The sequence below is a fragment of the Crocodylus siamensis genome, chromosome 8 (assembly GCF_052110815.1).
Source record: "Crocodylus siamensis isolate JL-2025a chromosome 8, ASM5211081v1, whole genome shotgun sequence".
Classification (NCBI taxonomy): domain Eukaryota; kingdom Metazoa; phylum Chordata; order Crocodylia; family Crocodylidae; genus Crocodylus; species Crocodylus siamensis.
Window position 1 is genome coordinate 20,417,630 of NC_143402.1, and position 27,393 is coordinate 20,445,022.

Genomic DNA, 27,393 nt, shown 5'->3' on the forward strand with positions numbered 1-27,393 from the left:
CTTCCTGTCCTCGTGTAACACAGGCATGCTGCTAAATAGTTTGTTTCTAGCCTAGGGGTGGCTGCATTTTCTTGGGTGACATGGTTCCTCTACATATGGTTTGTAATGGATTTTGGTGTGTTTCCACTTTCTGAAGTCAGGTGGCCAATTAGCTTTTGTCACTTGTTGTGGAGTTTCCTCTAAAAGTAGTCTTGAAATGGACATTTTTGGGAGCTTAAATTCCAAAACCTTAACACTACGAGATCTTGAAGCTTCTGAAAGAAAGCTTGAGTGTATTCTGTGCTCTGTAGCAGTCGCTTTGCATTCTGGAATACAGTAAATGAGTTTCTTTTAGTAACCACAAGAGAAGCAAGGTTTGGGTGGCAGGTTATATATTGCACCTATAGTTTTGAGGAGTCCTCTATTTTATGACTTAAAAGCAATTTGCTAGAGTTCAGATGTCAAAGAAGATTCAGGCCTAGGTTGTACACCAATACAATGGGTAAGGCAGAAAGTATTAAGCTTCAGATCTGATAATGCTAGAAGTAGTATAAGTGATAATAGTGGCTTCCCTGGGTAGGTACTGCCTGCCTAAAAGGGGAGAATAAAGAAATAATCCAAAATATCCCCAATAAATGCTAGGTACTTAAAGGATGTTGGATAATCCTGAGAGAGTACAGGTGGCAGGTATATATCATGACCACATTGAAAATGTAATCACAAATACCGGTGCTAAAATCGGAAGAAACTATGGTGAGGGAGCCTTTGCTAAAACAAAGCTACTTTCTGAGGCCAGTGGACACTGAGGTAACTTTGGGTGAATTTGACTGGGGCTTCCTTATGCACCAAAACTCCTGACTTTCAAGCCAGTCAAAAGTCTGCCAAGTGTTTCTAAGAACTGAAATACTTTGGGGGCGGGGGCACCCTATTTTTATGGCCAAAGAAAACTTTGCCAATTGCATTCTATAAATAGCTATTTGAATACTCGCTTAATAGCTCCAGCAATCCATCTGGCTAATGCGATATTTTGCATGATACGTTACCAAATCCTAAAAGTTCAGTTTTGGCATAACTTGTATTTTCTCTTCTAGCCAAGGGAAGGAAAAGATTCCATGCATTATCATGCCACAGGAAATATAGTTGAGCTGAACAGGCTGTGAAGAATACAGGCTATCATTTGTTTTAATGTATGCAGCAAACACTGTCAACTGAATGCATTTAGTAGAAACAGGAATTATTTCAATTTGTGAATAGAATGGGCTAAACTTCTGCTGCAATTCGATAGCCCAGCAACTTTTTAAGTATTGCATTCTGCCTCCCATGGGGCCCTCTTTAGGGACATCGATTTGATTAGAAAGGGTTGATCTGATGTATGCCAAGTCAAGTAACGCCATTTAGCTATAGTGTTCCCAAGCCCATTGAAATTCTGCCCCTGTGGTGGTTTGTGGTTTCTTTTTGTGTTGGTGTTTTTCCTACAAAATATTATTGGAGGATGGTGCACTTCTTTATTTCAGGTTGAGATTTTAAGGGTTTTCCACAATTCCAGTAATGACTGACAGAAGGCGTAGATTCCAGTACTGTTTTTGATCATCACCCTGCTGCTGAACAAACTTCATACGTGAGGAGATAAGCACTCATTAGTGCTCAGGCAGCTTCTATGAGGGCACTTTCTGTGATATGGGGCTTGAAATAAGACAGCATGCTGAATATCAGTCATGCCAAACCTGCTTCTGTTTAGCAGTGGGGCTTGTTCTTGCTGTTTTTTGACCAGCATGTGTAATGTGCTGTTGTACTCGGTGTTTTTTTCTCGCATGCAAACAGACTTGGTATTGCTGGCTGTGTGAAATCAGCAAATTGACACTCATTTTAGATGAACAAAATGATGCATCAGTTTCTGAGGATACCTTGGAACCTGTAATATTTCTGACACCAGGCACCCAGTGTTGTGATGTTCCTGCTTTGGAGGCCCCAGAGCACGTGTATGTGGTGACTATTCCAGGGTATGCTGTAAATCCCGCAGCCGGTGCCGTTTTGGGTTAACGTAACAGTAATTCTGATCCTATGGGAGGAGAAACATCCAAGTCATTGTTACACTTGGTCAGTGCAGAGGCAGAGCAGTTCCACAAAGGAAACTCATTAGCCTCCTTTAAAAATAGCTTATGTTGCCTACAAAAAAATGACAATGGTTAGGCGTCTGAGACATTGCCTAACTCGGAGGTTCCCAACCCCTGGGCTGCGGCCCAGTACCGGGGCCACGAAGGGCTGGCTCCTGGACCGGAAGTCTGGAAGCGACCGGCATGCTGTGGGTTGGCAGCCAACCCCTTTTTATACTCGGTATAAAAAAGGATTGGCTGCTGGCTTGCAGTTTGCTGGTCCACAGTCTAAAAAGATTGAACCACTGGCTTAACTTGTTGACAACTTACTGTCCTTGCCCCAGGGAGCTTATAGTCAAAGATGCAGGATGGCACACGTGGTACAGACAGTGCAGGAAAGTCTTCCTTTTTGTGTAGTGTCCAGCACAATGGGGTCCTTGTAATCTTAATTTGGCACACTACTACTACTCTTTATTTTTTTTTTTTCCTGTGTGCCCTCCTAATATAGCTACAAATTGGCCCCTTCCCCCATTTTATTATAAGTCATTAAAGAAGGAACTACTTTCTCCCTACAAAAATCTGAAGAATGGGTGTTGTCTTTAAGCAAAGACAAGATGCCCTTGTCTAATTAATAAAAGCCTTCTTGAGAGTCTGCATGGAATAGGATGAAGGGCAGGTATGGAAGGCATACAGGGAATGTTAAACTTCTTAAAAGCCTGTTACCGCTATCTGTTAAGCCTCCTTGTACCAGGCACCTTCTATCTCAGCCTCTAGTTAAATGCTGGTGTGGGAGGAGGTGCAGATTCTCATAGCTTAGGGAAACCTCATATATTAAATGGTGCTCCTAGCTGTTTGCAGCCATCTTCCATATGGAACAGACGCTGTTCTGACTTTGTAGATGGGTTGTAGGAGGGAGTCCTGCCCTAATGGCAGTGATGTCTTTGGCATCGGGGAACTCTGCTTCTATCACAGCATATTTTCAATCTCATAACTGCCTAAAAGTGGTAAAACAATGGTAGATGCTCTGTAACAGAAAAGTGGAGGCATTTCTAGGCTCTGATTTCCTTTTTAATAGTTCTGTCTGTTTCATGATGCCAGTTAGAACCTGTCTGCCCTCCAGTGTGTTTTTATTCTGTGGATGTTCATACTAAATCCCAGTAGGTCTATTAGGTCTATTACTTTTTATATAGTGTCACTTACTAAATTAGTAATGCAGCACTAGCATCTCTGGAAGTACTTGTATATAAAATACTGAATGTTTTTTTTCTTTTTTTCCCAAAATGTATATTCCATAGTAGGGCCGTGTGAAATGGCTGTGTCTCATTTCAGTTTTGGATTTGGCTGTTTCAGAGGACAGTGATTTACTTCGGCATTTCATATCGCTGCTCTGTTTCAATTTCAGCCAGATCTGTTTTGGAGATTTGGATAGTCTCTGGGGAGAGGCAGGCACAACTAACTGGGCAGTTGCAGACTCTTTCATGGCTCCTCCAGCTATGCCTGCCTCTCCCCAGGTGGGAAAGCCACAAGAGTAGCTCCCATGGCTGCTCTGCCTGGCTGGCCCCAGCCTAGTCCTGGCACTTAAAGCTGTGCACTTGACAGCTCTGGCAGCAGTGACTGGGGCTTCTGAGGGCTCATGGCAGAGCCCCCTCCCATGCAACTTGGGACAGCAGGGATCACCTGCCTTCCCCCTGCCTGGTACCTGTGCAAGAGCTGCCCCACGGCATGGGTGCAGTGCAGCTTGGCAGGGTGCTGCCTGGGAGCTGGGGCGGCCCCACATATCAGCTGGAGCCCAGCACTGCTCAGCCCCAGCTCCCAGGCAGTGTGCAGTGCCCTGCTAAGCTAAACTGCTCCCATACTGTGGGGCAGCTGCTGTGTGGATGCCAGGTGGGGGTTGGGGGGCAGTGATCCCTGCCTTGTGCTGTGCTGTGGGTGGGGAGCAGCTCTGCCATGAGCCCTCAAAGGCCCTGATCACTGCCAGAGCTGTGTGATGCTTGGGCTGGGCTGGAGTGGGGAATTGGGGAGTGAGGGCTATGTGGGGGGGCTCTGCCACATTACTCTAGAGCCCCCATAGTCCCTGCTACAGCTGGTGAGTGTGGGGCTTTAAACAAAAAAAACAAACAAACAAACAAAAAAAGTGCCAGGAAGTGGGGCTGAGCCTGGGCAGGGCAGCCATGGGGGGGCTTTTCCCATGGCTCTTCTGGCTGTGCTCAGTGTGGGCTGTGCCAAGCAGACTTCGGTGCTGGTGCTGACCCTAGCTGGCAGCAGTAGCATCCCACACGCATATCTGGGGGCCTGTGCCCCCTGGGAAGGCTGTGGGGCTGTGCTGGACACTTCTCTTGGGGTGCAGGCCCCTGGATCTGTGTGCGGGATGACAGTAGGCTGCTATCCCTCCCCCAGAGCACTGGGGTTGGAAGGGACCTCGGGGACAGATCACAGACACTGGTTAGCTACAGATGTCAGTATCGGAGGAGTCCTTTCTCCCTTTCCCCTTCTTAATTTTGCAAGCCTGGCTCTAAAACATCTGAGACATTTTGGATTTGGTGTTTTGGGGGCTAGAACACCTCTGAAAAGAAACCACTTGTGAAATTTTGCACAGCTCTACTCCATAGTAAAAGGCAAAAAGGCTTCTGGTTAGCTGCTGAAGTTTTAGATTGGTGGCTGGCTTCTGAAGATCTAAGCAGAATTTTGAGGGCAGCAGATGCCTGGATAAACCCAAGCACATCATGAATGGGAGGATGTATGGGTTTATCAGCACACTTTAAATAGTATTCTAAATTATCTTGTAATTTCAGAATTACAAAAAAAAAAATCCTTAACAGCTTTTTCTGGGTGTTTTTAAGGGTTTGTCTTGAACCTCTAATGTTTAGTTAATTAAGTAGCTAGTTTTTGGAAAAGAGGTGGGGAATAAAAGCTAATATCTTAGAGACACAACTGGATTCTTGGCAGTGGATGCAATCAGTGGCTGCTTCTGCTCTTCAAGAAGACTGATAGTGACTCCTTGCCTCTCTTGTGACTGGATGGGTGGGTTGGTTGTGGTGGATGGGTCGGTTTCAACCTGGAAGAGTGTGGGCAGTGGGGTCCCGCAGGGCTCGGTGCTTGGTCCGATACTCTTTAATGTCTTCATCAGCGACTTGGACGAGGGGGTGAAATGTACTCTGTCCAAGTTTGCAGATGACACTAAGCTATGGGGCGAAGTGGACACGCCGGAGGGCAGGGAACAGCTGCAAGCAGACCTGGACAGGTTAGACAAGTGGGCAGAAAACAACAGAATGCAGTTCAACAAGGAGAAATGCAAAGTGCTGCATCTAGGGAGGAAAAATGTCCAGCACACCTACAGCCTAGGAAATGACCTGCTGGGTGGCACGGAAGTGGAAAGGGATCTTGGAGTCCTAGTGGACTCCAAGATGAACATGAGTCGGCAGTGTGACGAAACCATCAGAAAAGCCAATGGCACTTTATCGTGCATCAGCAGATGCATGACAAATAGGTCCAAGGAGGTGATACTTCCCCTCTATCGGGCGCTGGTCAGACCGCAGCTGGAGTACTGCGTGCAATTCTGGGCGCCGCACTTCAAGAAGGATGCGGATAACCTGGAGAGGGTCCAGAGAAGGGCCACTCGTATGGTTAAGGGCCTGCAGGCCAAGCCCTACGAGGAGAGATTAGAGAAACTGGACCTTTTCAGCCTCCGCAAGAGAAGGTTGAGAGGCGACCTGGTGGCTGCCTATAAGTTCGTCAGGGGGGCACAGAAGGGAATTGGTGAGTATTTATTCACCAAGGCGCCCCCGGGGGTTACAAGAAATAATGGCCACAAGCTAGAGGAGAGCAGATTTAGATTGGATATTAGGAGGAACTTCTTCACAGTTCGAGTGGCCAAGGTCTGGAACAGGCTCCCAAGGGAGGTGGTGCTCTCCCCTACCCTGGGGGTATTCAAGAGAAGGTTGGATGTGTATCTAGCTGGGGTAATGTAGGCCCAGCACTCTTTCCTGCTTATGCAGGGGGTCGGACTCGATGATCTATTGAGGTCCCTTCCGACCCTAGCATCTATGAATCTATGAATCTATGGACTTGAAGTCTTATATGCCCTATAACCCAATTGGGTTATATCCTTACTGGGGAGTAATTCATTGAATTAGAAAACAGCCTGTGGACAAACAGTTAAACATTAGCAGCTGTGTCAGTGCCACACAGGCTACCTCTTAAATCTAACTACTATTAATACTCTGATGGGAAATCACTTTACCAGCAGGCAGTGGTCCAGTCTCTAGCACATGTCTAGAGGCTGGGTGTGCAATTGAACACAAACTTTGAGGGGGAAAGAACAGAACTACTAAACTTGAAAGCCTTGGTTACCACTTGTATTAAGTCCTCTCAGGCAGAAATGGCTTTTAGAGAGAGGCATCAGGTTATACAGTTCCCTGAACTAGTCCAGGGCTAGTGGTATGTGTTCAGTCTGCTCTCTGGAAACATTGAATTGGATTTGGGAAAATAAGGCTTGTTCCCAGCTTTGCTACAGACCTGCTGTGTAGTATGTTTTGGGCAGGTTACTTCCAGACTACATCAGCTTCTCCACCTGTGAAATGTAAACTGCAATAGCAAGCTTTTTTTTTTACTATTCAGTGGCTTATGAATATCAGCTGCTAAATGGGAGAGACTAGGGGAAAATACAGATGGCTGTTAATGCAGCTGTCTTTGAAGCAAAGATATTAATCATGAGGGTTGCATGTTATCTGGAAGACTAACGAGTTATGGTGGAAATAGATCATCAACTCCAAAACAAAACCCCAATATGGTAATTCAAAGGCAAAAGAGCACACTTAATGCTCTAGTGGGATTGGGTTATTTTGTCTGCCTTCCAGTACAGGTTTTCCTCAACTTATGCAGGCTCTTTTTATATGCAAATTTGCTCTTATGCGATTGGGTCTAAATATGCTCATAATTGCTTATATGCAAGGTAAATTTTGCTCTTGCGTGATCAGCATAGATGCACCCCTGCCCAAGCAAGTAAGTCTGTGGGGGAAGGGGCAAAGGCCGTGGCCTTGCTCACCCCAGCCCCGTCTGCAGTGGCCCCAGGAGTGGTGACCACCAGGTGCCTGCAGCTGTTTGACTGCACTGTGCTTCGCCTGTCCCCCTGCGCCTGGACTTGCCACAGCTCCTGGCCTGTGTCATGCTGTGGTGCAGGCAGCTGGTGTTGGCTGCTCCAGCCTGGGCTGGGGCAAGTGCAGATAAGTGGAGCCACAGGCGGTGCAGGGTGCAGCACTCACCCCAGCCCTGGCTGCAGCGGCCCCAGGAGCAGCTGACATCAGCTGCCTACGGCATGGCACAGCCCAGCCCAGCCCAGCCCAGGAGCAGAGGAATGGAGACAGGTGGAGCACGGTGCAGCCCAGCAGCTGCAGGTAGGTGGTGCCGGCCACTCCTGGGGCTGCTGTGGCCAGGGTCGGGGTAAGTGCCATTCGGTTGACTCTGCTTTGCTGCCTTGTGCAGCCCAGGGGGTGGTGCCCCTGCCCCTTCCCTAGTCCCAGCCTCACTCTTCCCTCCCTTACTGCCATGGGAACCTATCCCTACTCGTTACATTGAAGTGGGTTCACTTTATGCCCCATTCTCTAGGAACGCATGTACAGCATAAATCAAGGGAAACCTGTATAGTGGTCAGGTGTCTGTGTGCTCTCTGTACTGGGCAATTTTCAACTGCTGAAATCTCAAAGGATAGAGGGGAAAATTGGTGGTTATAAGGTTGTTGGTTTTTGTTTTTTTTTTTTTTTTGGTTGTTGTGTGTGTGGCTTTTTTTTTTTTTAGCTCAGCTAAGAGATCATCCTTGGAGACATGCAGAGCCTGGCACTGTACCCTGCTGAATTGTGGTGAATTTTTCTAACCTACACTAAAATATCTGTTTTAAAGCTTCAATGTAAATACAGATAAAGATGCAGACTGCTCAGCAGAACTGCCTTTTTCCTGCAGTTTTTAAATGAATTGATTGATTAAATGGAAATTCTTTTGCTTCTCATCTAATAGGTTATACTCAGTAATATGTTGTGCTCTTATCTACTAACTGAAAATTCAGAAACATTCACCCTTATTTCAGATACTAAAGCCTTAGTTAGTAATTCACCTGCTGCTAACTAACACCTGCAACTTGTGCAAACCACCCTCTTTGCAAGAATATCATTTGGCATCACCTTACTAAGATTTATCTCTTTAAAATGTACTACATTATACTTGTTAGCATGGATGAGATACAGTTGTTGGACAGAACAGGCCAGTAGTAACTTTAGCCAGGACAAATGTGACTTTTAATTTTCTCTTCATCTAACGGGTGTCAAAGGACAATGCTACTGGAGTCCCAAAGATTAGCACTATTCAGTAGAATAGGCATAAATGCACTAAATAAAATAGCTCTGTGTGCAGCAATTAGGCATGCAAGTGGGGTTACAGGGTTAAATTTCATGCTGTAATTTTAGTGTAGTAGTCAACACAAGCTTCAGACATTTTGGAAGTTTCAGATGTGGGACAGGCCCTGTTGCTTACGCATCTGTACAACTTCTTGTAAAGACTGGTTGGGAGCCACAACCCTTTTTAAAAGCGGTGGAGCCCTAGTGAGGAGAGAACCAGTCACAGATGGTAGTTGCATTTCATCCTGATCTTAATGCTTCAACCTACAGCACCTATTAATCAGTTATTTTGAGCTTCCATCGTCTCTAATACTGTAATAAATCACTTGCCCAAGCAGGATGTCTTGAACTATCAGTGGTCATTAGTTTCAAACTACATTAAAAATAAGTCAGATTGATCACCTCTCCCTGAGCAGTGACTGGTGCTCTAACAGCAGTAATGCCATGGGGAAGAGGACTTGGTATACCAAATTTAACCGTCATGGGTGGTGACAGATTGCGGGGGGGGGGGGGAGAACATGCTTTCCCAGAAGCAGCAGTGTGTTACTTTTGACCTGGCTCCTCAGTGCCTATATAGATCAGGTACTTCAGTGGGGCTCTTTAGTGCTTTGAATCAACTAATAAATTAAGAGTGCCAAAAAACACCACTGAAGTGCCCCATCTATAGAGACACTGGGGAAAGCCAGGTGCAGCTAATGCGCTGCCTTCTCTGGATGTGTGCTGGGCTTGGTATGCTCAGTTTTTAAAGTAAAATATTGTTTCCCTCCCACCCCCCCCACACACACACATGTGCAAGCAGCCCATGTGATGAAACTCCTCCAATATCTGAAAATCCTTGAGTCCTTATCCTACATGATGCCTACGACTTGGGTAGCCAGGGAGCATAGTAGCAGCTACAGCTCCTGCCTTAAGGGACAACTGTTCAAGAATGTCAGATAAGGCTGCTTCTAGTGGCCAGTTAAGATGGGGGAAGTGCTTTTTTTTTTGAGTAGTGATTTTTATCACCTACTATACTAAGGACCAGTCGGAGCCAAATCCAAGGCACCCAAAGTCTTGGAGAAAGGTCGTCTTCTGAAATAAGGTATTAAAAATGTGATTGGGCAAAGCTATACAGTAGTGCAGGGATGGGACCTGAGTTCTTGGAGCCCAGTCTCCTTACACAGATAATCAAGTCCATAAAATGGAGCTTGATCGGTTTAAACCTTGTTAGGTTGCTTGCTTGTCCCCAGTGTTTGGGATGAGCTGTTTTGGAATCTAACTCCTCTGGTTAGCAGCCTTCTAGCTTCCAGCCTAAATTTACTTGTGGTACACTTTTATTCTTGTGCCAGCATTGGCTTTGCATTTAAATAATCTCTCCCCCTAACGTTTATAGATTACAATCATACCCCTTAGTTTTGCTAGGCTAAATAAACGTAAGCTCTTCTATTCTCCTCTTGTAGAACAGGCTCTCCATTCCCTCTGGGAGAACATTTTTGCATCTCTTTCAGTTTTAACTGTATTTGAAGCTATACTGTAAACTATCCTAAAGAGAACAGGCAAATTAATGTTTAAATATTTAAAGTCAGAATTTTAGACTGTGTGGTAACTATAGTTCAGTTGAAATGAATCATGCCAAGGATTTGGAATAGGCTTTCCAGGGTATTTCAGAAAAGTGTTTTGGACAAATGGGGACTGCTGCCATGAAATCTGGGATTTGGCTACTAGGACTGTGCAAAACAGCACTGTTCTGCTTCGACTTCCATTTCAACAGAACAGTGTTTTGTTTTGAGTTTTGCTTGGTTTTGAAAGCGCTGTTCTGTTTCGTTTCATCGAAGCTGTTTTGCTGTTTCAACACTTCACTCATAGGCTATAATGGGGAAGCATGAAACTGCCTATAACTCATTTCTTGCTTGATTCAGATGAAACTTGTAGGGATGGTAGCTCCTTCTGAGGGCATGAAGCCTGCCAGGTCTCAAAGGGATAAGTGCAGAGGTTTCTGGGAAGCTGCATGTCAATACCTTGAGATGCAAAACTCCTGTCACTTGCCAGCAGCCTCCTGTCATCCAGTGTGCAGATCTGGAGGGCTGCAGGGCTGTGCCAGACTCCTCCTGGGGGTGCTGGCCCCTAGTCTGCCTGCCGGATCATGGGAGGCTGCTGCTGTCTCCTAGGACGGGTGTTGGGCATGGGCTGTGCCCAGTGCTGGGAAGATAAGTGCTGCTGCTAGCCCGAGCTGGCAGCAACAGCACGCTGTCATCTGGCATGCAGATCTGGGGGCCCCCACCCCTGTGAGGGCTGGGGGCTGTGCCAGAATCCTCCTGGGGGGGCACAACCCCCAGATCTGCACTAGATACTTGTGCTGCTGGCTGGGACTGGTGCTGAAGCTAAGTAAGCACAGCTTTAAAATTCGAAATATTTGGAGTGCCCTTATTTCATTTCGAGTTTGCTGTTTTGAGCTCAAAACAGCTTTGAAACTAAAATGCCCAGTGAAATTTCACACAGCCATATTGAGTGCTTACTACACCAGAGTGCCTCTTGCTTATGAACAAACCAGGCTGCAGCTGTTCTGTCACTTGGTATACCTCTGCTATCTTAGGACAGACTAGCATGCTAGTAACTATGGAACCTAACTGTGTAGAAAAATTGTTCTAAATTTGGCTGACTTCATAATTAAGATGGTTCCTTTGACTGTTTCTTTGCTTACTCTTGCTATTTTTTGATCTTCTGTGTGTCATGTGGTTAACTTCTATTTTAAACTTGACCTCAGAATTATTCTAACTCAAGCCACTCCCAGTACACTTCCTTTTCCCTGGGAATTGGGTGAAACTGGAAAACTTTTTTTAAAACTTCACACTGAGGAACGAATAACTAGTATCAAGTAATACATCTTTTGTGGCAGCTGACAAACCACTGCATACCTGGAATAGTTCCTTGTTCTCCATATGGGTTACCTTGTTGGCATAGTTCAGCTCTGGATTTGGGTTGCCCTACTGTTATCTGCTTTAGGTTTGGGAAAATTTCCCCTCTGTGCTACTTTTTAGCCCAAACTGGCAGCTATGCAAAGCAAATGGGTCATCGGACCACTTGATTTTGAGCTTTTTCACTGACTAGCAAGGGTTCTAAAACTGGCTCACTGAAGGCCGTTTACTGGCTTCATGTTCAGGCAGGAATATTAGTTGGCTCTGTTCATCTGCAAGGAAAAACCCACCTTTCTATAAAAAGAAACGGCTCTTTGACAATTCTGATAAGAATCGTGTTGTAGCATTTGAAGATTTTTAGTACCATGCGTCTGAACAAGCAGCTTTTTTGTATGAAGAGACTCCAGTCTTTCAAGTTCATAATCAAGTGCACGGAGGCCATAAAACCCTTCTGATTCAGGACTGCAAATTCCTGTTCCTGTCCTCACTTCAGTATATTCCAGAGACCTAGCCTCCATTTTTGAAGTCTTTTAAGTAGTGGTGATTCTCTCTGACTTCAGCTCTTCCCCTCTCAAAAGGTGTAAGACCTCATTACAGTAACAAAAGACTCCCTGTTGGCTAAACTACACTATATTGACTCATTCTGGTAGAAAGGGACTATTTTTTCTCTGAAGATTGGGAAGTGGCCTGTCAAAATTGCAAGTTTCCTGCTGCTGAGATGCTTTATCTTAGAAGTGATGAAAGCAGGGTCAGGAGCTTGTTTACAAATGGCTTGGATGCATCACTTCCCACACCCTCTCCTCTTCTGCCACCCCCCTTATGTAATACCATGCTGTTTCCAAGCTTTGGGCCTGTTGGTTTTTTGCTATGCAAATTGCCTTACATCCATAATCGGTCAATAACACTTCTGTAACTTTGGTCTTTCTTGGCAATTTTAAGGAACTCGTGTTTCCAGGCACGTTTTGAGTGGAATTTCCCTGCCTGAATGGTGCTAGAATATAAACAAAATTTCTAGCTAGACAGCTCTGGTTGTCCTGGTTATAGTATTTAGAGTTGTGAATGTCTTCCCCTTTTGACAATGAAAGTAGGGGTGCACCGATATTTTTGGAGCCAATACTGATGGCCGATTTTCTTTTTTAAATGGTGTCATATCAGTGGATACCAATCCAATTTCCGATACGCAGCCTGAAAAAGCGTCCGGCTGCTAAAACTGTTTGTGGTGGGAGGGCAGATCAAGGCTCCTGTGGTGAGGGAGGGAGTGGGGATGGGGATGAGGCTGGGACAGGTGCTGCCTAGGCAGGGCACAGGATGCAGCTATGGCTCGTGCAGGGATGTTGGGGCACAGGGCAGTCCTGCTGCTATGTGCACACTGGGGGGGGGGGGGGTGCCCCTGGATCTGCTAATGGCAAGGTTGGGCTGCTGCTGCAGGTTGGGGCAGACAGTGGCACTGGGAAGGAGGTTTATGGGGGTGGGGGGCTGCAGCCACCCTGAAATTCACCATAGCTTCCCCAACCCTTCCCTCCCAGCACTGCAGCTGCTGCCTGCCCTGAGGTGTAGCATGGCCCAACCTCCTTCCTTCCCCCTCCTGCCACAGTGCCCTTCCAGCCCCAGCCTGCCCTTGCTCCATGCACATCTGGGGGCACATGTCCCCCATGCCCTCTTGGGGTGCACACAGTGGCAGGAGCTGCCCCAGCCCCACCCCCTTCTTCCCTTGTAAGGGCCTTATTCTGCCCCTTCCCTCCCCTCACCTTCCACCACAACAGACTTACCAGGTTGACATAGCTCTCCAAGCTGCTGGGCTGTGCTCTTCACTGCCTAGGTGCTGCACTGTGGCTGTGCACATGCACAGGGCATTTATCGGCCTCATTATCAGCCACATCAGGCAAAAAAAAAGCAGTTTCCAATACAGTCAACTTTTCTTTATACCAGTGCTGATCTGATATTGGACCAATGTATCAGTGCATCTCTAAATGAAAGCTGTTTGTATTCAGTTAAGGAATGTTAACTTGCATTTTGTCAGCTATGATATGTTTTCACAAATGGAAAGGCAGTTAAGTCTGGATCATGTCTCTGACTTTAAAAAAGCCTGTCTGTTGTCACAACTTGCATCAATAGCTGGGTTTGTACATAATGTAAGAAAGCTCTCCATCTTGTTTTAGACATTGTCATAAACCACATAAGGCCAACACTATATAATTGATTCCTGCTGGGGAAATTGTACCTCTTTAATGTTGTTATTATCTATCAGTATTCAAAGTGATTTCCCTTGTTGAAGGGAATAACTATAAAGAGATAACAATTACAAAGAACATGTTTTCATATTGCAAGATGGGCTTATCAGGTGCTTATTAAATGCCTAGGTATCTAAGGTACTTCCAGAGCTTGAGTATGGTGTGGCTGTGGCTTTGGAGCTATTCATATAATTTGTTGCACACGTTGTATAGAGTGCACGAGTTCTGGCCTCATTGTAGCTTTCTGGGCTTACTTACGAAACTATTAGTGGGGGAGGGAAGAGAAACTTTTATGGTTGACTCCACTTATTGCAGGCTTATGTCACTCCCATGCATTGGACATTATTTAGGGTTTAACTATTTTAAAGTTGGATTAGATAGGTTACATTTCTCAATGCTGTGAAACAGGAGGGTCTATTGCTTAAATCCCCCATTTAACTGATAGGGTTTAAGAAAGTATTGCATGAGTCAGCTGTCTTGTAATTTCCAATTTAGGGTGTTTCTGGGACCTTTATCTCAAGTCCCTGGTGCTAGCCACTTTGGGAAGTAGAGCAGTAGACTAGATAAGCGAATCACTGATCTGACTTGGTATGCCAGGTCTAGCAAACACTTGTAGTAACTATTTTTAATTTCCCCTTCAGATCAGTGTGCGAGTTACCACCATGGATGCTGAGCTGGAGTTTGCCATCCAGCCCAACACCACGGGGAAGCAGCTCTTTGATCAGGTAAGGTGATGCACCTGTGGAAGACCTACATTTTGAGGACTCCTTTTGCTTGCTTTCAGCCTTCATAGATGCAGTTGCCCAATATAATTTGGAGGCTGTTTGCAGGGCTGTTGCTCTCTAGAGAAACTAGTGTGGTATAAGGCAGGGGTTCCCAACCTTTTCATGCTGTGGACTGGAAGTAACAGCAGACCAGCAGTGACCAGCATACTGCAGGCCAGCAGCCAACCCCCCTCCCTTTTTTTTTTTTTTTTTTTTTTATACTTGCTTCTAGTCCATAGTTTTTTCTGACCTGTGGTCACTTCTGGTCCAGCAGCCAACCCTTCATGGCCTGGTAGCGGGCCGTGGCCTGGGGGTTAGGAACCCCTGCTATAAGGAACTATATGGCATCATGTCCCCTTTAGCACCTGCTTACTTGTATTTCTGTACCTCCTGGAGAATAAAATGCTGTCTCCATCCCCAGAGTACCTTTATATATCTAAGGCAAATTACATGTTAAAGGTAGGAGAAGACAAACATACAAACTATTTACTTTTGACATGATTGGTCAATTTATTGTCAGTAACATAGTAGTAGCTGTTGGTCTCCAGATGTAGCTTGGAGACCTAGAGCAGCGGTTGTCGTACAGGTACTATCAGTGGTATGCAGACAACTTATCAGTGGTACATGTTAACAGATTAGTTATAATTACTTTATGATAAATTTGCTGACGGTACTTAAGGTATCATTTCAAATTTGGTGCATAATCTCAGTTTGGGAACTACTGAACTATAGTAATAAAGCTGATGTTCCAGAATGGAAACTCCCCTCTATGTAAAAGCAGGTTTCAGTCTGCAGTGAGGAGTGAAAGCTTACCTGACCATTAAATGTTATGGCTTTACTGATGTCAGCTGTGATGGGGAGCCCTTGATGCTGCAAGTAGCTTCCCAGGTACAGCTGGCTACATCTTGATGCTTTGGCTTTTCTCTGTACTCATTGGCTGGAGTTGGGAGGAAGTCAGCTCAGCCAAACAGAAGCAGGGAGACATGTGCAGCCCAAACTTGGAGCTGCGAATACAAAGACATTATCAACTGCAGCTGTTGAAAAAACTTCAGCAGACTCCATTACACAGCTCGGCTGTAATCCCAGAGGCCCTATCCAGCCTACTGCCCAGCCGCTTGGAGCATCCGTTTAGCTTGTAGAGTGATGCAATCATGTCTCGGACACTGGGGGCTTTGTCAAGCTGCTGCTGAGAGGAGAGAGGAAGAAATCAGGAGCTGGCGTTGCAGAAGAATCTGAACAATGAATGATTAACTTAAGCTCATTTTCATTTTTAAGCTCTCTTGTCTGCTGATTCCTGGCCTTGCATGATTTATTTCAAGTGGGTGTGGCTCTCAAGAAACCCTAGACATTCTGGGGCCAGCCTTTGCTCTGAGTCTGGACTGAGGGAAGGAAAAGTCAATTACAGCTAACCTATCCATAAAGCAGTCAGTCTCATTTGGGACCAACACTTAATTTTGCGCTACATTTTACCTTTTCCTCCTTTAAACATTTTGAGTGTTTCAGTGCTATCTGGTGCAGTGGCTTTCTTCTAATGGAGTTCTGCAATATGGAGGAATAGGGTGACAATTGCACCTGTACTCTTTGTAAGCACTAGTGTTTCAAGATATCCAAGGGGAGTAAACTTCTTTCTCTTCCTCTGTAAATTCTCTTTTTAAAGAGTACATAGTTGCTGGCTTGGGCTGCTTCCTTGCTGCTGTATAGCAGTAGCTCCTGTGGTTTTAGTCCTGTGATTTGTGACCTCCTCAAATAACAATTTAGTTACAGTTATGGATCATATTTTGGCATATAGGACTAACCAGCACAAATGTACACTTAATAGCAAGCACAGTACATTGTTACTGCAACATGGAGTAAGTGTAATGTTAAGATGTTTCAAGGTGCATGAATTGAAAGCTTGCATTTCTGCATAAATGATCACTTTTTTTCCCCCCTTACTCTCCCCATCTTGGAACAGCTTAGCTGGATAGTTCATAGGCTCCTGCCTCGGGGTCTGAACGTTGACATGCTTAACAGGCCTGTGCAAAGCAGCTAGTATTTGCTTTGGAGTCAGATTCAGGGGACAGTGATTTTGATTCAGTGACTCGAATCACTGTCCCAAACTGATTCTGCTGCTGAATCTCCAAATTTTAAATGGGCCCCATTCCCCGCCTGCTCTCCCAGCCCTTTCAAAAAGAAAAGTTAAAGGCCCAGTGTCACTGGCTGCTGCAGCAGCCGTTGGGACCACTGGGGGCTTGTGGCAGAGCTACCCACGCAGCACGGAGCAATGGGGGATCCCTCCCTGCCTGGCAGGACTAGTGAGTGCAGGGCTTTTTTTGAAGTACTGGCATGCTTCAGCTGGGTGTGGCAGCCATTGGTAGGGCTGGGGGGGGGGCTGGGGCCTGGCGGGGTCCCCCCCCCATGGGCCACTCCCTCCTCCAGTCCCGCCCCCTGTCCTTACTGGCACAGAGTCCAGGTCCAGCTCCCTGCAGCAGCAAGCAGGGACTGCCCAAAACTCGTCAGTCTTTTTTCGAATAGTTTTGGAGGGCTTCAAATTGATTTGGACCTTTTTTTTGGTCTCCTTATTTAATTTGGACATGTGGCCTCTGAATCAAATCTGCGCCTGAAGCTTTGCACAACCCTAATGCTTAACCATGTAGAATAATGGTGGTCAACCAGGGGTATGCTTACCTTTAGGGATATTTAGATGTTTGTAGGAGTTATGGGGGGCTCCCACCACTGCATGCACCTGGTGGAGACCTGGGGGGCACATACCCACCATCCCTGCCCCCCAATCTGTGTGGGGCAGAGGCAGCTGCTGCTATATGCTGGGCTTTGCGTGTGCCACTGCATCTTCCCTAGGAGTGGTGTGATGCCATGTGCCTGCCATGGCTCTTCCCTTCCCCCACAGACTTACTGGCGGGAAGGGGAGAGGCGCATGTGCACATGCACTCAGCTCCTCCCTCCCCCCAATAATTCTAATATAAAGGGGTACATGAGCTGAAACTAAGGTGGAAGGGGTACACTTGTTTTAAACAAGGTTGAAAACCCCTGGTGTAGAAGAAGGGGCTGTTCAAGTACTGCTTACTTCAGGAGCTCTTGTGGCTGAGTGAACCAGGGAGCTGGGGGTTCCCAATCTGGCCTAGCTTCCAACTCAACTGGTTTTATTCTCCCTTGAGGCAGTTTGTTTTATTATTATTTTTTGTCCACAGAGTGCATGCAGGTGCTGAACATTAGTCTTCAATGACTTGAGTCTGTGTCTTGGAAGCCTTTTGATCATGCTTCCTGTATTAAATTATAAATAAACAAAATACTGTCACTACTTAGTAACTACATTCCTTTGTCCTGCTTTTGGGCAGCTGTTGTAGTATCTCCTTTTTCCCCATGACTTATTTTCACTGCACCTGTGTGAAATTAAAATTCTGTTTAAGCATAGAAATCTTCCAAAGTGAGAGGTAAGGAATTGAATTCTAGAGCTGCATTATCATGGGCAGCTGCTGCTGCAGGCAAAGCACACTTTGCATTGTTTGCAGTGCTTGGGTTACAGCCAGGGTCATAGTTATAGGATTGGAAGGAACCTTGTAAATCTTCAAGTCTGACCCCCTGCCCTGGGCAGGAGAGAGAACCGGGCTCAAATGACCCCAGCCAGGTAGGCATCAAGCCTCTTCTTAAAGACTCCCAGGGTAGGAGCCATCACTACTTCCCTTGGAAGTTGGTTCCAGATCCTAGCTGCCCTGACTGTGAAGTAGTGCCTCCTGATGTCTAGTCTCAACCTATTCTCTAACAACTTGTGGCTGTTATTCCTTGTTACCATGGGGGGCACTAGGGGGAGCAAGGTCTCTCCCAAATGTTGCTAGTCCCCCTTAGTGAGTTTATAAACTGCTACCAGGTCCCCCCTCAGCCTTCTCTTGTGAAGGTTGAACAAGTTCAGGTCCTGTAGCCTCTCCTCATAGGGTCTGCCCTGCTGTCCCCAGATAATTTGGGTGGCCCTCCTCTGGACCCTCTCAGTACTGAAGTACAGTGCCCAGTTCTGAACACAGTACTCCCAGCTGTGGCCTGACCAGTGTCACATAGAGGGGGGGGATCACCTCCTTGGCCCTACTTGAGATGCATCTGTGGAGGCATGACAAGGTACGGTTAGCCCTACTGACTGTGACCTCGCATTGTCACTCCATGTTCATCTTGGAGTCAATAATGACTCCAAGATCTCTTTCTGCCACCATGCTCTCAAGGAAGGAGTTTCCCAGCTTAAGTGTGCTGCTGTTTCCTACTGTACAAGTGCAGCACCCTGCACTTGTCAGTATTGAAATCCATCCTGTTTTTGTTAGCCCACCCCTGTAACCTGTCCAGGTCCTGCTGTAATCTGTCCTTCCCTACTAGTGTTCCCACCTCACCCCAAATCTTGGTATCATCAGCAGACTTAAATGGGCTGTTTTTCACCCCGTTGTCCAAGTCACTAATAAAGAAATTGAACAGTGTAGTCAGTTGTCTTCACCCTGTTCTCAGTATTTCTGGTTTGCTAAATCATACTGCACTGGGGAAAACCCAAGTAAGTCCTTTTTGGTTTTTAGGTGTTTCCCCTAACTGCCCTGGTGGTACTGAGCACCCATAAATGTCATGGCTCTTCCTGGCAGAAGCTGGGCCAGGCTGTGCTTGGAACAGGCAGTGGTGGCACTGCCTGGCAAGGGTTTGGGGGCCTTCAGCAAATTTTGGGGTGATTGCAGTCCCCCTAGCGCCACTGCCACCTGCCCTGAATGTAGTCTGGCCCAGCTCCTGCTGGGAAGAGCCTGGCGTAGCACTGGCCCCAGCCACACCCCATCCTGAGGGACACATGCCCCCCCCATGTTGTGCAGTGGCGGGACCTGCCCCACCCTCCCTGTGCCTCTTGAATGAGCCACGGCTCTATCCTGTGCCGTGCCGTACCCTATCCTGCCCTGGCTGGGCACTGCCTGCCCCAGCCCGACTCCCTCACCACAGGGGGCCTTGATCTGTCTCCCCTCCCCTTACATCAGGCTTGCAGCATGGGAAGTTGTGTGCTTATTGAATCAGTATTGGCCAATATGGCTCCTTAAAAATCAGCTTTTGGTGCACCCCTACAGTGCAGTTCTCTTTTTCTTTTCTTCAGACTTCCACTTTCAATTAGCCATGTATTTTTTTTTTCAGGTGCATCTCCTCAAGATTTTTAAAGCAAAACTGCACTAGATGGTAATGCAGTCTTCCTTGGTGTTGGGGGTGGGAGGGAGGGGAACAAAAACTGAAGGTGGGGGGAAATAGTCTGGCAAGCCTAAAGTTAAATGAGCAACTGAGTGACTTGTTGAGAGGCATTTTAGCTGTGACGGGATCTTGTGCTTGACTTGTCACCATCTCTCTGACCAAACTTAAAATTATAGGAACGGTGGGTATGTATGTTTTCATCATGTTTCTGACATGGTGGTGCCCCCTGCTGGGAAGAGTCTGGTGCCATCTTGGACTCAAGTGGGCAGCTTGCCCTTGACCTGTGCACATCTGGGGGGCACATGCCCTTCATGCCTCCCTCAAAGGTGCACTCAGCAGCAGGAGCTGCCCCCTTCCCCCTGGATAAGCCACTTACCTCTTCATCCTGTGCCCTGCCCATGCAGCCTCTGCCCCTGTTCCTGCCCCACTCCCTCCCTCACCTTGGGGTGGGGGGGGACACCTTGATGTCCTCTGCCCTCCTCCCCTCCCCCCAGGCTTACCAGCTGGATGCTGCTAAAGCTGCCAGGCTGCATGTTGGCAGTCAGGTTGGTATCAGTTGATACAGCTCATTAATAAATCAGCCATCAGTATTGGCCCCCAAAAAATCTTCATTGATGCACCCCTATACATAACCCCTCCCAAAGTTGCTAGAACAACCAGTCAGAAACCTGATGCAAACATGCACACCCACCACTTCCGTAACTTTGACAGTTTGGTCAGAGATGGTGACAAATCTAGCACAAGATTCCTTCACAGCTAAAATGCCTCTCACCAAGTCACTCAATCCTCTCAAATTTTTGGGGTGGCTGTAGCTTCCTCCTAGCACTGCCACTACCCACCACCCCTGGTCCCAAGCAAGGCAGTCTGCCCTTGCCCCACACACAGATCTGGGGGGCACATGTCATTTTCCCCCCTCCCCCCTTCCCTACCCTGAATGAGCTGCTTTTGGCATGCCTTGACCTGGCTGGACTGCCCCTGCCCTACTCCCTCCTTCACTGTGGGGGCCTCAATTGGCCCCCTTCCCCCAACTTACTAGCTAGACACTGCTTTCCAAGCTGGTGGCCTGCATTCCTGGCTGCTGCATGCTGTGGCTGAGCACATGCACGTGGAATCTATCGGCAATGTTACTTGCCACATCAGCCCAAAAAGCCACTTGCCAATGTCAATTCTTTCCTTTTTATTGGTGCAGATATGATATGGGCCAATTGTAGTGGTGTACCTCTAGTTGGGTATAGAAGCTCCATCTAGACAAAGGACTTCAGAAAAGTGGAGACTGAGGGGAGATGTTTTGGGGTAGGAAGACTGTCCGGGATGAGTGGCTTCAAGATTCTGTGGGGAGTGAAGTGGGAGCGTTAGACATCTATTTTATTTCAGGTCTGAGGCTGTCTGCTGATTTCTGGGAAGGCTGAGGGAGTTTTGGAAGCTGCTGCTATGTTGGCGCTAACTTTATTAATCTAATCTGTTTTCTAATGCTGTGCTGGAATTTAGCAAATGTCTTTGGACAATTACAAGAGGAGGAAGTTGATTGCAAAGGAAGTATCTCATTCTGCTCCATCAACAATGGGAAATGTACAAATCCTGCCTCCCAATAAGATGGATTGTTTCATATTGTTGTTTCGACCAAACGTCTGCTGTGGTGTGGAAAAGGTTGAGTTATTCTTTCGGAGGCATTTGTACAGTGGATTTGGGGTGATGAAGTAGGAGGAAAAGACTGAATAGTGCAGTATGCTTGTATACAGGTTCACTTGCATGGCGATTTTTATCATCTGGCTCTAAGCAGCACATGGAAGTTTCTGAAGCTCTTCTTAAAGCTGTTGTATCTGGCCACTTGCTTTCAACTTTGGGTTAGGGTTTTGTTGATATGCTTAAGATGGTTCAGAGAACCACTCAATCATTACACATACTCTCTGGTATTTAGCCCTGACTCAGTAGATGAGATGCCTTTTAATTGTTGTTGAGACTATAACCACTCACCACTTACACTGCTAAGTGTAATGAGAGCAAAGAGCAGTAGCTGATATAAAGACTATACCAACTGTGTGCATGGGACAAACTTAACAATGGGAATCTTAAACTGGGGAATTTTGGCCAGCAATCAATAGCTGACTTCCAACTGATCTGATATGGCCTGCCTCTTAGCACTAACCCCTTGTAACCAACCCGTTCGGCATGTTGTGCTCAAGTTATCCCTACCTGCTCTGACTTGTTAATCCCTGTTGGAATCCTTGAAGCCCCATTGGTTGGTTCAAGACTCTTCCTGTGTAAAGTCCAAAGTGCTGTATGCTCTTTCCCTCTAATCTCCACCCTCTTCTCCCCCTCCATCCTGATCTGTACATTGAGTTCCTTTTTACACCTGTTCTTCTGTACCTTGTGTAACACCATCTATCTTGCATCTTGCTCTGACTTTTGCCTCTTACTGTTCATGTTCTTGCCTGCATCAGCCATTCCTTCCCCTAGAGCTAATTCCCCTTGTAGTTTGGCACATCTTTCTCACACAGGCCATTTTCCCCCATCCTGCTTGTGCTAAATGTAAGGGTGTGTCTTATTGGTCTGAGCACCGAATGCACCAGGAGATCCAGTCCAGAGCTGCTGCACTTATTTCTACAGCTGCTAAATTGGGGGGATTAACTGAGTTTAAGCAAAGAACTTCTGGATCTTATATAGAGGACCAGTGTTCTGGGATTTCTGTCAGTTTTCCTTTCAACTAAAATGAGTTGCTTGTCCTGCTTTACCTTCCGTCCTGGGAGCTGTTTTGGTATAGTGGATTGGATGCATGACCAAGTTGTGGTTTCTGTCTTGGGTGTAATCACTTCCTGACTTTAGCTGTACTAGCTGCCTTAGGTAATCTTGCTGCGGCTTAACTGTTGAACCACTTTTTCTCCCTGCTACTGCTTCTGGCAGCCATATACATTTTTGGCACTTTGCAGAGAAAATGACTTTGCCTGGAGTTTGTTTGCAAAGGCATATGCTCTGCTCTGCTAGGCCTAATCTTGCCACTCCTTAGATCTGTGCACAGCAGTACCATGGAAGCATCCTTTAATTTGTTTGGGGGCAACAGGAGAATGGACATCTCATTGCCTTTAAGCTGTTTCTTTCACTAAACCTTGGAAAAACTAGACAACCATATGCTTTACATGTAGCCAAATCTCTTTTTTGATAGTCAACTGGAATGAGCATACTGTAATGCCTACCTTAGCTTCATTAAGCTATTTGAAGGATTGGTTGACACAGACACTACCTAACCAGGGTGGAGGATGGGTGGGTGTCTGCAGAAGTGGTCACAGCAGGGACCATCTAAACGGCTGTCTGAACTGATTAAAAATAACCTTGCCCTCCACTTTCTACCTCTGCAAATGCCACCTTTTAACTACTAGACAATGACAAAGCAGCCTGTAAGATTCTAAAGGCAATCTTCCCACTTCCATCTGGAGACTAGCCTTCTGCTTCAAGCCTGTTAGTTGGCTGTAGAAATGTTTGGATCCCTTTTGTGCATCAGTATATTCTTCAAAATGGCTTCTGCTGTTTCTTTTGTAGCCTTTTAGTGTGGGGCATGATACATATGCAAATGCATGCTTAGTTCTACATAGAATTTGCAAAATACATGGACGATGCTATGTTTTTTAACAAGGTGCACTGTACAATTCATCCAGCAAAAACCAAAAAAGAGCAGTTGTATACAGCTAGAATACTAAATTCTCCTGGTCTTCTGTGAAGTACCAAAATCATAGCACTGACTATCACTTTTTTTTCTTCCCTTTTGATACCCTTTTATATGGATCAAGGAAAAAAGCTTTAAATCCAGATTCATTTAATAACCTGGCATAGTTATAGGAATCTATCCCTTTTTTTTTTTATTGATTTACTGCTGCACACGGAGCAAAACTTTTAAGTAGTCTTACAGGCATATAGTCTTCTAGGTGGACTAATATACTCTCAGTTGAACTACCAACTGAAGATATAAAATGTTGCTGTAGACTGTGAGATCTTGCCCTGTTCCTCCCTACTCCACTTTTTTTCCCCCCCCCCTTTCTCTTAAATCTTTCATTTTTGGAATAAACTGTTCCTTCTGTAGGTTTTATCAGGTGTACTCTGCAGATCAGCTAGACTGACCAATTTTACAGACCATGGCAGAAATAATTCACTTTCTAAATGCTTCACACATGGGCCTAGTGAGAAGCTCCTAGTAGTACTACATTTGTCTTTTGAAAGCATGGTGACAGACTAGACTTTGCACAAATGGATTTTTAATTCTGATTAGAAATCTATGGCTATACTCATGCTCTTAGTACAGACCATCAAGAAGTCAGAGGCTGAATGGATTCAATCTTTGCAGATATTAGCTTAAACTGCATAGACTGAACCAGTACACAAGTGAACAGACATTCACTGTTTATTTTGGAAATGTAGCTACATGCCTGCAGTGGCCTAGACCAGAAGCTGGGGGGGTGCTAGACATGCCTCCCTGCTTTGCTAGAGCAGACGGCTTGGGTCAAGACTAGCCTGCCCACCTCTTGAGGGGAATTTGGGGGGAGATGCAAAGCAACCTGGGATGCTGGGGACTGAGTTAACTTAATCTGGAGGGGACATGGGACAGAAGTTCAATAAACCCATTTAACCTAAATCAGTTGGGCCTAATACTACATCCATCCAGGTCTATGTTAGACTGGTTTTGGCCATTTTGAAAGTGATTTATATGCACTGAGCTTCTGTGTTCAGAGATTTGAACAGGTTTCTTATCACTTATACTGGTTTACATGCAACTCTTATCCCTAGCCCATAGTATTTTCCATTTACTACCTACATGAGTGGCAGTCGGACTTCTTAAGTAGAAGCTGGCTTGAAATTAAAAGCCAGCTTCTGCAATTTTGTGCATAACTTGCACTTGACAACAGTGCCAGTGCTTAACATATCCTCCATTCCGCTCCTTTGCATGTGTTCTTCCAAACCACAGAGCACTTCTGCATCTGAACTATTCAGACTAGACCATATCTGCTTGGATCCTGCCAGCCCATTCTCTCTCTTTGTTCTTCCAGACAGTCAAAGAAGGGTCCTGTAGGCTGTGTGAACTACTACTTAACCCCTACTTCACTTGTAGTGGTTCCTTAAGCAGACTTCTCAATATTTGGATCTGCTTGTTGGAGAAGGTTCCAAGTGATGGATCCCATTAATAACTAGTGGATACTTCCTAGGTGGTACAGATAGATGCTAGTTTTTATGTAAAGATGTCAGCTCCTAGGGGTTGGAGATGGAAACTGTGGCCACAAAACTAGATTTCTTTAAATATGTAAATGTTGTTGTTCTAATATTAAATCACTTCTTAAAGACTTTTTTTTTCCTCCCAAAGTCTAGAAAACAACAAGGGTCTTACTCCAACTTTATCAGCCTCCTTTTTTTTTTTTTTTTTTTTCTTTCTTGCCCCTTTTTCATTCCTAATGATTGTACAGTTCTATAGGTAGAAGAGCTACTGTGATAGCTCAGAGCAGAGTGCTCTCATGTTATAAGACTAAGCACAGTTTGAGTACTCCTTGGCTTCAGATTCCCAGTTCTGAGAGTGAAAAAATGATCCTCTTCTATACACCTCCCATGAACGCTTGATCACAGTCTACTGCTCTGTACACCAGCTTTTAATGCCGTGTCTTACTGGCTTCCTTTTATTCAGGAATGACAGGGGTCTGCAGGTCCCGCAACCTATTAAAATGCAGTATTTGCTATATGCAGAAATTTTAGGGTGATGACCAGGTGAGGTAAGACTAAGATTTAACTAGAGTGGTGTAAAACTGTTTGTCAAGTGCAATAAAACTCTCTATAGTCGAGCCTTTTGACATTCTGTAGTTACTTGACCTGTGCAGAGAACCAAAGAATCAAATCCATGGTTATTTAGGGAAAGTAAAAGAGATGGTATGGATTTCTAAACTTCAGGTTTCTGGTTTTCCAATTCTTTGGAGCTCCAGTTCTTGAAATAGATGGCTTTTGAAAACAACTCAGCTTGGATTCTTCTTTCTTTTTTTTAATAACTGCTGATCTTCCAGGTACAGGCATGAGATTTGCCCACAGGATAGTTCTTAAAGATCAGGATTAGACTAGGGAACTTAATTAAAACTGCGAAGCTTCCAAGCTAGCCCTAGAACTTTTCAATAAAGCCAGTTCAGTCCCAAAGAAAGGAACCTGAATCTGCAAGACTTCATATCGTATATTAGATTCTAAACTTCGTGAAGCCCAGGACTTAATGGGTCACATCTAGCGGTTCACTGATGGGGATTTTTGGGGCCAATACCAATAGCTGATTTTGTTGTGTTTTTTTTGTTTTTTTTTTATTTTATTTATTTTTGAAGAAGGCATATTGGCTGATGCAGATTCCTTTTCCAACACAGCATAGAGAGCTGCATGCAGCTGGTAAGACTGTGGTGGAAGGGGAGGAAGGAAGCAGCGTGGAGTGAGGGGCAGACCAAGGCCCCTGTGGGGAGGGAGGGAATAGGGCGGGGGCTGCCCAGATGGGGTGTAGGATGGAGCTCATTTGGAGGGCATGGGGGAGGGGGGATAGGCAGCTCCTACTGCTGTGTGCACCCTGGGAGGGTACAAGATCAGGGGGCATATGCTTCCAGTTCTCTACAGGTAGAGGTGGGCTACAGCTGCAGTTGCAGGCTGTGCTCTGGGTGGGTGGGAGTGGTGCTGGGAGGGGACTATGGGGGAAGTTGCAGGCACCCCAAAATTTGCCATAGCCCCTAAGCTCCCCTCCCAGTGCTACCACTGAGTGCAGCCTGGCTGAGTCTCCCCTCTGGGAAGAGCCTGGTATAGCCCTGGCCCAGGCCTGCAGTGGCTGCCGTGCCCTCCCCAGGATGCACGCAGGAGTGGGAGCCGCCCCCTTCAGATGAGTCATGGCTGTGTCCTGAGCATCTCCCCCAGCTCCACTCCCTCCCTCACTGTGGGGGCCTGGATCTGTCTTCCCCCTCCCCCCCACCCCACAAGACCAGCTGCATATAGCTCTCCAAATTACCGGGCTGTGCTCCTTGCCACCTATGTGCTGTTCTGCAACTGCGTGAATGTACGGGCATTTATTGGCCACATTATCAGGCATATAAGGCTGGCTTTTTTGTTTTTGTTTGTTTGTTTTTCTGATAGTCAATTTTCTTTGTCAGTGGTGATCTGATATTGGATCTCTAGTCAAATCTGAACTTCAGAACCAACCACCCAGCCTTAAAACAAACAGACAGCTGTAGAGATGATCTTTCTGCTGTGTGGCCTGTTCAGCAGCAAGATAACATGTGAACTAACTTTTTTTTCCCACTGGATTTTACCCAGTCTTGGCGAAATCTTACTGGTACGTAGGTTCCTTTTTTTGAACTATGTGGTACTACTACTAAGTAATGAAATGCTGCAACTTTGAAAAAGTAACACAGCCTGACATTGCATGCTGGTATGCTTCAACGGGAACAAGCAACAACATATGAAACCAATACTGTTATATAGAATTGTATAGATTGCTGTGTATATATAATATATAACATATAGATTATGCCATACTTGTGTCTGTTTATCTTCACACAGATAAACACTGGATCCTTCAGTTCTATGCTGTATTGAAGAGAGCATGAACAAGTCTTCTACTTAACTGCTGTGGAAAGTACACAATGGCTTACATTGATGTATAGCTTTCCATAGGGCTCCTGAAGAGCTTTACAAACTACATGTACAGTTACAAGGAACCACTTCCAGAACATCTGGGGTGGAATGTAACAGCTGTCAAAGAGCACAAAGCATCACCATGTGGGCTTAATTTAAAAAGTCAATATTGCATTGGTTTGTGAAATGGATGCCACTTTAGGAAACCATCCAAAGAAAACATTCACTTCATGACT

General features: G+C 45.8%; 1 protein-coding gene across 1 annotated transcript in view; it reads left to right on the top strand.

Annotated features, from left to right (window-relative positions):
* The window catches only part of MSN (moesin), a 71,983-nt gene that overhangs the window by 26,924 nt on the left and 17,666 nt on the right, over positions 1–27,393 (top strand). Inside the window, exon 2 of the mRNA XM_090060090.1 lies at positions 14,225–14,308. Within this exon, the coding sequence (XP_089916216.1) occupies positions 14,225–14,308 (84 nt within the window). The remainder of the gene's footprint in view (positions 1–14,224; positions 14,309–27,393) is intronic.